Source organism: Carassius gibelio, chromosome B23 (genome assembly GCF_023724105.1).
Source record: "Carassius gibelio isolate Cgi1373 ecotype wild population from Czech Republic chromosome B23, carGib1.2-hapl.c, whole genome shotgun sequence".
NCBI lineage: Eukaryota > Metazoa > Chordata > Actinopteri > Cypriniformes > Cyprinidae > Carassius > Carassius gibelio.
The window spans coordinates 23602119-23614968 of NC_068418.1; the positions used below are offsets into that span (position 1 = coordinate 23602119).

The 12850-nt window shown below is 32.3% G+C and overlaps 1 protein-coding gene across 1 annotated transcript in view; it reads right to left on the reverse strand.

Annotated features, from left to right (window-relative positions):
- LOC128011479 (probable phospholipid-transporting ATPase IIA) overlaps nt 1-12850 on the reverse strand; it is a 52355-nt gene that overhangs the window by 31649 nt on the left and 7856 nt on the right. Inside the window, exons 7-14 of the mRNA XM_052593939.1 lie at nt 10934-11028; nt 10614-10694; nt 10460-10535; nt 9109-9185; nt 8849-9009; nt 7879-8021; nt 5528-5640; nt 3250-3459 (exon numbers count right to left, since the gene is read on the reverse strand). Of these exons, the coding sequence (XP_052449899.1) occupies nt 3250-3459; nt 5528-5640; nt 7879-8021; nt 8849-9009; nt 9109-9185; nt 10460-10535; nt 10614-10694; nt 10934-11028 (956 nt within the window). The remainder of the gene's footprint in view (nt 1-3249; nt 3460-5527; nt 5641-7878; nt 8022-8848; nt 9010-9108; nt 9186-10459; nt 10536-10613; nt 10695-10933; nt 11029-12850) is intronic.

A 12850-nucleotide genomic window follows, 5' to 3' on the forward strand; every position in this document is an offset into this window, starting at 1 on the left:
ATGTGCATACACAGAACTGATTCCTCTTTCACGTATACTTGCCTCTGAATGAACACATACACAAAATTATTTCAAAATAACTGTCTCTGCAAGTATTATCATAAACAGACGGTTATGTCTTAAGTGAACGTAAACAGTGGAGAAAGAAATCTCCTGTGCATCATTATATTGGATACTTGCATTCGGTCTTAAAGGGCCAGCAGCTTATAAATACCTGCTGTTCTGTTAGTGCCACCTGCTGTCAGAAAATGACATTTACATTTTCATTCTAAAATCTGATAATTCTGTTTTTGCTTAAAAATGTTTAATTATACAATCCAAATAACATGTATTTAGCATCTTTGTTTAAATGAAGAGATTCCTTTTAGGTTGTATAGAATTTCATTAATTTTGGGATTTGTTTTAAAATTTTAAGTTAGTGTTATTATTTAACATTTCAATTTCACAAAGGAATATGCTGCATTTTGTCTGAGAATTAATAAAAAGGCCACCTTTTCATTTATAATTTGTCTTTAATTTGATTTTGAAAAAATAATAATAATAAAAAAAATTATATATATATATATATATATATATATATATATATATATATATATATATATATATAATTTTTTTTTTTGGTAAGAAAACTGGATCTTGTAATCTGTATCATGAATTTTATCGCATAGTAAGTTTAGTGAATCGTTACATCCCTATATGCTACTACTGAAGAGTTCATTTGCAAAAACAGATAACTCTATAAAAATTTGTTTTTGCAAATAAACTCTTCACTCACACACACACACACACACACACACATACATGCGCACACACGCATTATATATTTATATTTATATATGGACCCACTTTATATTAAGTGGCCTTAACTACTATGTACTTACATTTTAATTAATCATTTAGTACAATGTACTTTTTAAATTGTACTTCTATTTTAAAAAAAAATAATTACATCTGTATTGAATTTCTGTAATTACATTTATAATTACACTGTTGACCCATACTTTACACCTTAACCCACCCTTAAACTTACCCATACCTCCAACCCTCTCCCTAACCTTACCCCATCCCACCTCAATAGCAGCAAAAGTGTTTTACAATACAATATGAACACAATAAGTACATTGTACTTATTTTTTTTTAATGTAAGTACATAGTAGTTAAGGCCACCTAATATATGGGTAAAATAAGTATTGAATACATCACCATTTTTCTCAGTAAATATATTTCTAAATGTTGGTAACAACCCAAGTAATCCATCCATACAAAGAAAACAATACAAATAAGTTCAGTAATGTAATTCTGTGTGATAAAATTGAATGACCCAGGGAAAATCTATTGAACACATGAAGAAAGGGAGGTGGAAAAATGCATGGCAAGCCAAGACACCAACAGAAGTATATCAGTAATTAGAAAACAATCCTGCCCCTTGTCAGTGGAAATTATTATTAGCTGGGTTAGTCCAACTGCTGGCCTATAAAAAGGTGTCTCATTACCAATGTGTCAAACAAAAAAAACATCTAATGATGAGTAAATGCAAAGAGCTTTCTCAAAACCTTTGCCACCTTACTGTTGCAAAACATACTGATAGCATTGGTTACAGAAGGATTGCTATACTTCTGAATGTTCCAGCGAGTACTGTTGGGGCCATGCTTGGGGGTCAAATGGCACTCACCGCACATCACCCCAAAACATTATGGTGTTGCACTGGCTAAATACATATAATAGAAGTAGGATGAAAAAAAGATGAATTGAAAAATCATTCTTGATAAAGAATCTGCTGGCATCTACCAGGATGATGAAGATGAAAAAAGGGAGCACATTCCAGTGAGACAATGTTCCCAAACACCCAGGCAAGGAAAAACATTTGTTTTATTGTTTTCTTTGTATGTATGGATTACTAGCCTTTTTACCGACATCTGGTGAAAATTTCATGTCAACAGCACTTTTAGAAATTTATTTACGGAGAAAAATGGTGACTGTAAATGGTGGAATATATATCCCCTTTAATATGAGTTTAAACCCATGGCTAGAGAAGCAACGATCGTCTGTAAAACAATACCAGATCAGTGCGTCATGTCTTTCCGACAAACGTGGAGGTTCTGCGATAGAACATGTATATGCATTTAGTCAGCATCTCTGTGAACACATACAGTCAGTGTGACGGCGTGCAGTGGTTAAAACCAAACCAGTAATGATGCGATTGCTGCCTACATAACCACAGCATGGGTCAATTGATTACTGCATGCGTCACTCGCTCCTGGCCCGACTGATCTGGGTTTGGTGCCCAGAAATGATCAAGTATGAGACGGCACATCTGCAGAAGTGAATATGCCAAATGCTCGACTCATCATTCGGGAATAATCTGATACATGGCCAGGGGATGATGAAATATGTGGCAACTCACAAATTATTAATTTAAAGTGAAATTAAGGCTAGCTTCAGTGATTCACACACATTTCATTCAGCAACTTACTTAATGTTTTTGCAAATTTATGTCTGTTTAAAATCACTGGAATAGAATGTCACAAGACTTTGTTTCAAATGATTTTTCTTCAAATACATTTTTCTAACCATTTTCAACACATGAAATTTATTTTACTCATCATTCAAATGTTCACGCATTTATTTCATTTAAATGCTTATGTTTTATGAATTTACAAGTATAATTTTTTTCTTATGTTCATGTACATTTCTGTATTTGTAAATTCCTTGGTTTTACAAATGCTTTTAATTTTTATGTATTAATTTTTCTTAATATATTTATTTTTGTGTAAATCATTGGAAAAAACATGTACGGTAAATTGTCACAGAATTTTTTATCTTAAATTTGTCTACTCATGTTTTATAAACGTTAAGGTTTTTTAATTATTAAAATATTTGTGTATTTAATACATTTAAATGCTCATGTTTTATGAGTGTCAAGTATTTAAATTATCATTGTATTAAAAAAAAGTAATGTACTTCAAAATGTTTTATATTTTTTAATCTATTAAAAAAATACTTAAAATGAATTGAATTGATCAAAAGTGACAAAGACTTTAATAATGTTACAAAATATTTCTATTTCAAACAAATGCTGACATTTTTTTTTTAACTTTCTGTTCTTCAAAGAATTAAACAAATATGTATACATTTAATATATTTATTTAAATTAATATATTGGATTAAAATATGTATTTGTTCTGAAACTAGCATTATTTATAAATAACGATACACACATTGATTTGAGAGTGAATAAGAGTGTGGTACCTCATCGGGACTGGAGGCCTGGTAAACCCTGCATGTGTCTTCATAGTGCATCTCAGCTTCTGCCTGATCCGTCACACCGTTGGACTCGTACACGGGGGTCACGTTGTGCACCAGTGCGATGGCCTTCACCGCCTCGTGCACTCGACTGCTGATGGTCTTCCTCACTTTGCCGGCGCCCGGTGCACGAGAGGCCTGCAGGTCCTGAGGAGGCTGTGGAGATCAGATTCAACATGACTGTCTCTGACATTTAAGCAAAATGACACTAAAGCAATCATCATGAGTAATTTGTTAAATGTAACAGTTATCTCCTGTAAGTAATCTAGTAATCTCCTGCTTAGTGACTGAATACATTATTGAAGTTAGACTAATTTATTTTATAATTACACCATGGTTAGAAAGTTTGGGGTCATTCATGTTTTTTAAATAGTTTTATTCAGCAAGGACGCATTAAATTGATCAAAAGTGATATTTACAATCTTACAATAGATTTTTTATTTCAGATAAATGCCGTTCTATGAAACTTTTTATTAATCAAAGAATCACATTTTCCTTAAAAATACAATGAAATGCTTCTTGAGCAGCAAATCAGAATATTATAATGATTTCTGAAGGATCGTGTGACGCTGAAGACTGGAGGAATGATGCTGAAAATACAGCTTTGATCAGAGGAATAAAATATATTCACATACAAAAATTCCACAATATTACTGTTTTTGTTTTTTTAATATATAAATGACTTCCAAATGACTCTTTTCAGTTACTGAATAAAATCGGAGTAAAATTACATTAAATAAATCTTTTTTTTGATTTCTCTCAACTCATTCACTACCTTAGGTTAAATGTCTCCACTAAGCTTTCCACAATGCACTCTGGGATTGCTTTATACATAAAGGATGCCAAATATTTAAAAATAAGGAATCTCAGACATGCATATATATATATATATATATATATATATATATATATATATATATATATATATATATATATATATATATATATATATATATATATATATATATATATATATAAAAAATTCTTCACACGTAAAACTATTTTAGTTGTAAAGACAATACATAGTGCACATATAAAATGCATTCTCATTATTTTGACTCTTAATGACCACATTTGAAGCTAAATGAGCACTTCAGGTTGACAAAATGATATATATATATATGATATAATATCCATGTCTCTGATTGCTAATATCCTGAAAAAGGACTCATAAATGCTCCCAGATGTGTTATGTATATATATGAACAATTACCTTCTGCACTGAGCTACTATTTATAGAGCGCACAACTCTAGGGCTAATGAGAGTTTGTAAGTTCGTATATAAGCTATTGAGAGGCCGGAGTACTTGTAACCCCGGTTTCCTGCCTCAGTGACCTCTGGTGTCAAACGGACAAAACATATCAGTGAGAGGTGAAAGGGACTCATTTTACAAGGACTTCACTCTGTCTGCTGGACAAAAGCTGAACAATTGTGCTTTGTGAAGACTTTTCTAAACAGGAAGGTTATACAGTGGTGGGTGGTATGACCAAAATCATATGATCACAGATAAATCTAATCTACGTAAATGATATGATTTGCAGATGGTTTTATCCAAAGCAATTTACATTGCATTCAAACTACACATTTTATCAGTTCATACATTCCCTGGGAATCGAACCCGTGTCCTTGATGCTGTTAATGCCATGCACAATACTGTTATATTTAGGCTTCAAATTTTGGATTAAATTTAATTGTTTTTCATTAGACTTTCAAAAAAAAAAAAAAAAAAAAAGATTCTTTATTAAGAGAACTGATTTTTTTTATTATCTAGGTTTGCTGTGTTTGTTTGTTTTGCTTGTTTTTGTAACGCACAACAATTTTACCAACATTTTGAGATTATATATATTAATGACAAAAATAATGTAGAAACAAAAATAAAATAATAATAATTATTATTATATAATGCAAATAAAATCATATAGTGTGTATGTACACACACACACACACACACACACACACATATATATACATATACTACTGCAATATTTCATATATAGTTAAAAAAAATTTGCACAGGATAATAATAATATTAATAATTAAGATAAATTATTTTACAGTAATTATATAATTACAAAGATGGTTCAAGTATGCTGCATTATTGTACCTTTGCACAAATTACATATGCATTGTGATACTTTGCCCAAAAACTGGGTGTGAATGAATTAGATGCAAAGTTTGAATGCAAGCATGCTCAGTTTTCCATGCAGGGAATTCTGGGAAATACCTGAGTGTAAGCGCTGAACACATGACTCTGGACTTCATCCATGGAGTCCATCCCATATGCCACGGTTCCAAGATGAAGTCGTCTGAATACCATCTCATTCTGAGTGAGAGTCCCTGTCAAAAGCATTACATTAGTGAAGGTTGAGCCATTATATATATATATAGGTTTAAGTTGGAATATTAACATTTCTAAATACCAGATTAAAATTTTTTTAAGATAAACAAAAATATTTAAATAAATAATAAAAATGACAAAAGTACAAAGCAAAATTAATAAAACCTACAATAAGATTAAAAAGAAACTAATTACACTAATTAAACTAATAAACTATTAATAAATAAAAGTATATAGATAAAACTAAAATAACAAACAAAATAAAATGAACCCTACCAAATAAAATGAGATCAAAAGTCTAGATCAAGTTGTAGTCAACTAAAACAAAAACCATAAAAAAAAAAAAACATTTTAGTTACTTAATGAAAATAAAACTTAAAAACTTTAAACGGAGTAACGGACTTACTGAAATAAACTTTAAAAACAAACTTCTAGGCAACATTTAGGAAACATTTCTTATTTTATATGAATTAAACTTATGTACTAAATAACTAAAATGGACATCATTTTTTTTATAAAACTATACAGACATTAAAAAAGCAAAAACCCCTAAAATGACAAAAAAAAACTTTAATCAAAATTTTAATGAAAAAAAAAATGTTCAAAATATTAATAAAACTGTAATAGTATCTCAATTACACTAAAATAACACTGGTTTCAACTTCCAATGGTTGTAAACCTTCTTGCTAATACACCACAACATGTTTTGGCTGTAAAATCTAGTTACAGCAATTACCTAATCAACTGGTTTTAATCAGTATGCAGTATACAGTACATACTTTACAGTATGCAATACACTAGTATTCGAATTCAAACACAGCCAATAAAATAGAAATATAGGACCCAACAGCCTCTAACATCCTCCCCTGATCGACATGCACTTCCTAGAACCAAAAACCTCAAACTAAACAATATAAACACTAATGGCTTGTTAATGACAAAGAGCCCCGGGTTCGTTTCCCGACACCTCTCGTGTCGGCTGCTCTTAAACAGAGCCTCTCGGTAGTATTTCAGTCAGGCGTCGCTGGTCTACCCCTTACATTACGATGACCTCTGACCTCCTTTATTAACTGGCTCGGTCAAGCTACATCAGCGTCCGTGTGGGAAACAGGCTGTAATTTTACAGGCGGTCGAATGCATAAATTTGAAGGGTAGCGCTGGATGAGTGTGTGCAGTAAGTGTGTGAGGATGAGAACCTTCAGGCCCTCGCTGATTTAAGGCTGTAATAAGTAGCATGTCTGCGCTCTCGGCACACAAGTTTAAGCCCCATGGTAAGAGCCTCAGTTACCTGTGAGCTACTGGGAGAAACTTTATAAAACACTTCAACACTATCAACTCTCAAACGCATCAGCACAGTGCTCTCATTTCTGCTTTGGTTCATTCAGGAAAGCCCTTTGCATTAAGGAGCGTAAATTTAACTGTCAAAGCAATGACTTCCTTTTTACCTTTTCTCCCGAGTCACATAAAAATGTTCATTTTTACAATTAACTTCCCCTTATATAAAGTTGACTAGACTTTTTTTTAAAGAAAGTCTATGAGTGGTGATTGGGTTTGTTGTGATGTGGTTGCTAAGATGTTCTGATGGTTGCTAGGATGCTGGTAATAAACAATATTGATGTATTAAACCTATAATTGTTACAATCCATCCAAATATTTCCCACAGTATATTCTACTTTACTTTAAAACGCACTACTGTTCAAATGTTTGGGCTCGGTAAGACTTTTTTTTATTTGATTAAATTTGTTTGATTAAAAATACAGCAAAAACAGTAATATTATGAAATATTTAAAATACCTAATGTATTTTATTCCTGTGATAAAAACTGAATTTTCAGCATCATTACTCACTCCATTCTTCAGTGTCACAAGATCCTTCGGAAATCATTTTAATATAGTGATTTGTTTTTTTATATTTTCTTGTAAACAGTGATTAATTTTTCAGGATTATTTTGATGAATAAAAAGTTCCAAAGGAACAGCATTTATTTGAAATAAGATTTTTTTTTGGTAACATTATAAATGTCTTTACTGTCACTTTTGATCAATACAATGCATCTTTGCTGAATGAAAATATTAATTAATTACAAAAAATAAACAAAAACTGACACCAAACTTGGTAACTTACATTGTAATTGCAGTTAAATATGTAAAAAATCCAACTAAAATCTGTCACCTTTTGTAACTTCGTTAGCAAAACCGCAGATTTCACACGAGCTTTCACAGTTAAATGAAATCATACCAGTTTTGTCTGTGAGCAGATAAGAGATCCGGCCCAGCTGCTCTGGGAAGGTACTGGCTCGGACTACGGTCCCAGGGATTTTAGAGTCCTTCTTGATCATCCAACTGAATACCATTTTGCCCATGTCCAAATTCACACGCAAACTGAAAATAAAGCATAATAAGTGCTAGACATTAAGGATGCACCAATACTAAATTTCTCTGTCAATACTGATTATTCAGAATAATCAATTATTCAGGATAATATCTGCCTATACCGATAATTTATCGGTATATTTACCGATATATATCTCTCCCTACTAAATTAAATTAAATTAAAATTAAATTTATGCATTAAGCAGACGCTTTTATCCAAAGTGACATGCATTTCATTCAGGCTAACAATTTTTCTCCTACTAATGCTGTAAGCTATGCAGGGAGCCTTCTCATTTGGTACATTACTATATTAGAGGTTAAAATTAACAACAGAGCATAAACTAATATATTTCACTGCTTTAACTGATTTATTGTCAGATATAATAATTACACTCAAAACTGAATTTGTGTACAACTCAAGTGCACATAAGGTTGTTTTCATAATAACATCATTTTTGATTGACAGCATATAATTAGCCCTAATCACTGACTGTTTTTAAACAATTGGCTGATGGCCGATAATGCATCTGCTTTATATCAGCTGATACCAATTATTGGCCGAAACATTGGAGCATCCCATTATTGGCTTTTCAGCCACTTTTAGGAGAGAGTAAGAGACGTTATACAAGAATGGGATCAAGAAATCTTGTAAGCATTTGAAACTCTTGCCTTATATGTATTACAATTTGTACAATTTGGTAGTCATAAAATGGCAAATTTCATAGATTGATCATTTAAGCATTGCTGGAAATTCAGCATGAGAGATATTAAACTATGATCTTAAAATTATTGACAGCAATAGACTTCACCAACATATAGAGGAGAATAACTCCTACCTGATGGGGACGATGTTGGAGAAGAGCAGAAGGAAGCGGAAGATCTGGAGATACCAGCGTCCAGCGAAGTGCTGCAGGGCCACCATGACCAGAGACACCACCACCAGAGCACCAAACAGGATCTTAGTCAGACAGTTCACTTCCAGGTCAAACAGGCCGATCTGTAACAGCACATCACATACAGTAGAAGTGTGACACAGATGGCAAAGTTTTGGACTTGGTCTAAATTTATGTAGACTTTAGGATACTGCTCTTTTTACCTTGTGTCTTGGGTTGGAGGTGTTCATTACACTGCGCAGCTCTTTTCCGGTGTAAATCACCACCCCGACCACTGTGCCTTGGATTAGAGAACAACACATTTATGAGGAATATCTAACAAGCTTTTCTCAGCTGTAAAAATGGAATGGTGCTGTTTTCCACGTTATAAGATGGATGTGAAGCATTAAAGGGTTATTTCACCCGGAAATTAAAATTGGGCCACAAATTAATCATCCTAGGTGTATATGACTCTCATCTTTCAGATGAATCCAGTCAGAGTTATAGTAAACATTTCAAGCTGTTTAATGGCACTTAGAGGGTGTTATAGTGCTTCAGTTCAGAAGAAGTGAAATAAAAAGCACCCATCCTTAATAAAAAGTGTCTCACACGACTCCAGGGGGCGAACAAAGATCTCCTGTAGTGAATCGATGCATTTTTGTAAGAAACCATATTTAAAATGTAATAATCACTTGAGTCTAGCTTGTGCTCACTGTTGTAAATGAGCTCTGGGCGGATGACGTTGAGGGTGAGTTATTTATGGGCTAATTTTCATTTTTGAGTGAACTAGATCTTTAAGTCTGACTAGGATTTTGCAGGACCTTTTTTAGCAGCCGAAAATGGCGGAATTTTCCTCAGCTTTTCTCAAAAATCACAGAAATATTTGCATCTTTTTTGTTGATGCTTCAATGAAAACCCACCAACAGTCATGATGTAGTTTATGTAATTAGCGTCAGTGACGGTAAAAGTAAAACAATTGTAAACATTTTTGTGCATAATCTGATAATACAACAAAAAATGATTTTAAAAACAATGGGCAATGATAGAATTTTTGAAATTGAGAAACATGAAATTTTGAAATTGAAAATGTAAAGTATACACAATTATGTGTTTTCATTAAAGCAGAATTATAAGTGTGTGTGTGTATGACACTTATAATTCTGCTTTAATGAAAACACATAATTGTGTTCCTGATTATATACTTTACATTTTCAATTTCAAAATTTCATGTTTCTCAGTTTCAAAATTCTATCATTGCCCATTGTTTTTAAAATCATTTTTTGTTGTATTATCAGTGATTGCATTCACTTGAAATATAAAAAATTGCATGTCCAGGAAATTAATGTACTTATTAGAATCTAAACAACTGGTGAATCTATTCATATTAATTTAACCAACTACATTCATTATTACATATAGTAGTTTAATAGTATCATTAAACAAATCAAATAAGACAGTAATGCAAGCTTCTGCAAACAATGCATAGTTCACTTGGAGTTCCATTAAAATCTGTGATTGATATATATTATTTATTAAAACTTTTCTGTTTGTTAGACATAATTTTCTGCTGCTTACCAGAAGCAATGACAGTGCTCGCCCAGAGAGTGTTCTCGATGCTCAGACTTTCATTAACTGGAGGGTCTCCATCTTCCTGTCAGAAAACAAATGAGGGTTTAGTCAGTTCTCAAACAACGCATCTCTTCTGACGAGCGATGACATGTGCACTCACTCTAGTGAAGGTACCGATGAAGTTATGGATGTCGATGTTCGGTTCTTCAGCATAAATAAATGATCGGATCTGCAGTAGATCCTGAGGAAATAGAGAAATCAACTTCTTAAGCCATTTATCACAACATGAAATAGCATTCAAAACCAATTTAACTTCCATGATCAACCTCTGTTAGGTATGTGTAACACTTGTCTTTGACTGTTATTGTGAACTAGCTAAAGATCATATCTTACTGTGTGATGAATTTATGCACAAATCCAAGAAAATCCAATGCTCTTTTATGATTTTTAATAAAGAAAGGAATCATGGACTAAACTCACAGCAGCGGTAGGAAGTCTCTGTGTACAGGCCACAGGGAGGCGCAGTTTCCAATCAGTTTCTCCGTCCAACTGATCAGTCCTCAGAAAACAGGAGCCTTTATGATGTAAAAGTGGGAAAAAATTAAATTTTTTAATATTTTAGGATATAAAAAAGCGAGTTTGATATCCCGCATCATTGTTTCTGGAGACATTTCACACAGAACATTTTATTGTAATGTCTTTCTGGTGAACTCCAGAGGGCAGTGTGACTCAAAAAGACACGTTTCTGTTTTACTGAATAGCTTATATAGTACTTTTAAGGACCCGCCGCATGCATAATATAGTGAAATTACTTTGGCACACTGATCAAATGTGTTCTCCAGCCAAACTGAAGTGCTAGTCATGCAAAGAACTCCAGTAAGCCTAAAGCTAGTGCTAGCATTAGAGCGTGTCACCCACCCAGCCCCCACTCATTTAAAGATATGTTACTCTGCCATTCAACCCTGGACTCTTAATAATTGCCTAATGGTGTCCATCTGCGGGGCAGATAACAATGCTTCCCTTCCCGTAACACTAACACATCAAGCACTACTGGCAACTTCCATCCCCCCCAAAAAAAGGAAATCTCAGCCAGGCGGAATTCCAGTTCATTGAATCTATTTAGACCAATTAGTAGCTACTCATTATTCCAAAACCCTCAAAAACGGAGATTAAAAAGTTGTTTATGAGAGTTTTTATCTTAGCAACAAAACTATACATTTAAGCTCGACCCGGATTTGCTTATTCAGATGAATCGTTGTCTTTTTTCGTTCCTGATGGCACTTTAAATTTGTTTGCAGTGTCTCATCTTTAAATTTTGAGCTACTTTGCATGCCTTGATTTTCCTTCTGGCTACCCTGAAATTTGAAAGACAAAAATATTGTCATTCAAGGTCGCATCAGTCTCTTAACACAGGATCTACTGTGAGGAGACCAGATTTCTAGTTCAGAAGTCAAACAAGGGCAAATACACTCGTTTTGTGATTATGGTGAATGTAGTACAGTGATGAAGTATGAAATACCATACTCTAGATTATATTTAATCATCAGCATGAATAATCATCGAGAATGATGTCAAAATAAATTGGTAATATGTTAATCATCTCAATAATTAATGCACACTGGTAATGGAATAACTACGGGGCTGTTTTTGCTATATAAATATAAGGCGATATAAAAATAAATGTATACAAATAAATATAAAAATAAATACAAAAATGCGTTCTGTCAGAAAAGTTTGTTTGTGATTGTTCTAAAACTAAATAAAAAATAACCTTTACGTTTTAAAAACTGGTAAGTAATAACTATATGGCCTTTTTTGCTATGTAATTATAAAACAATATTAAAATATACAAATAATATAAAGTTTGTTTGTGACTGTTTTCAGTTTTTGTCTGAAACTAAAAATAAAGATGAAAATAGAAACTGGTAAGAAATAATTTTTTAATAGCTTTTTTAATATATATATATATATATATATATATATTCTCTGTCCTTAAAGTCTGTTTATGATTAAAACATTTTTTTTTTATGTTTTAATGTTTAACTTATTTTTAAGTATACATAAAATTAAATGTTAAGTAATAACTATTGGGCCTTTTTTGCTTTATAAATATAAAACAACAGAAAAAATATATATAAAGAGATGTACATAAATAAAATATGCAAATAATATAAACATACATATATGTTCTGTCCATAAAGTTTGCTTGGGATTGTTTAATTGTTTTGTTTAAGAAGTTAATATTTTTTCTAAAACTTAAAATAACGATTAATTTAAATTTACACATTGTATCCAGTCATACAATGTTTGTTTTTTTAAACGAGCCTGAACAGGACACTTGAAACTAGCAAGTCTGGTCACACTAACCGAAAGCAGTCAGTGTTTAAAGAGAATTTC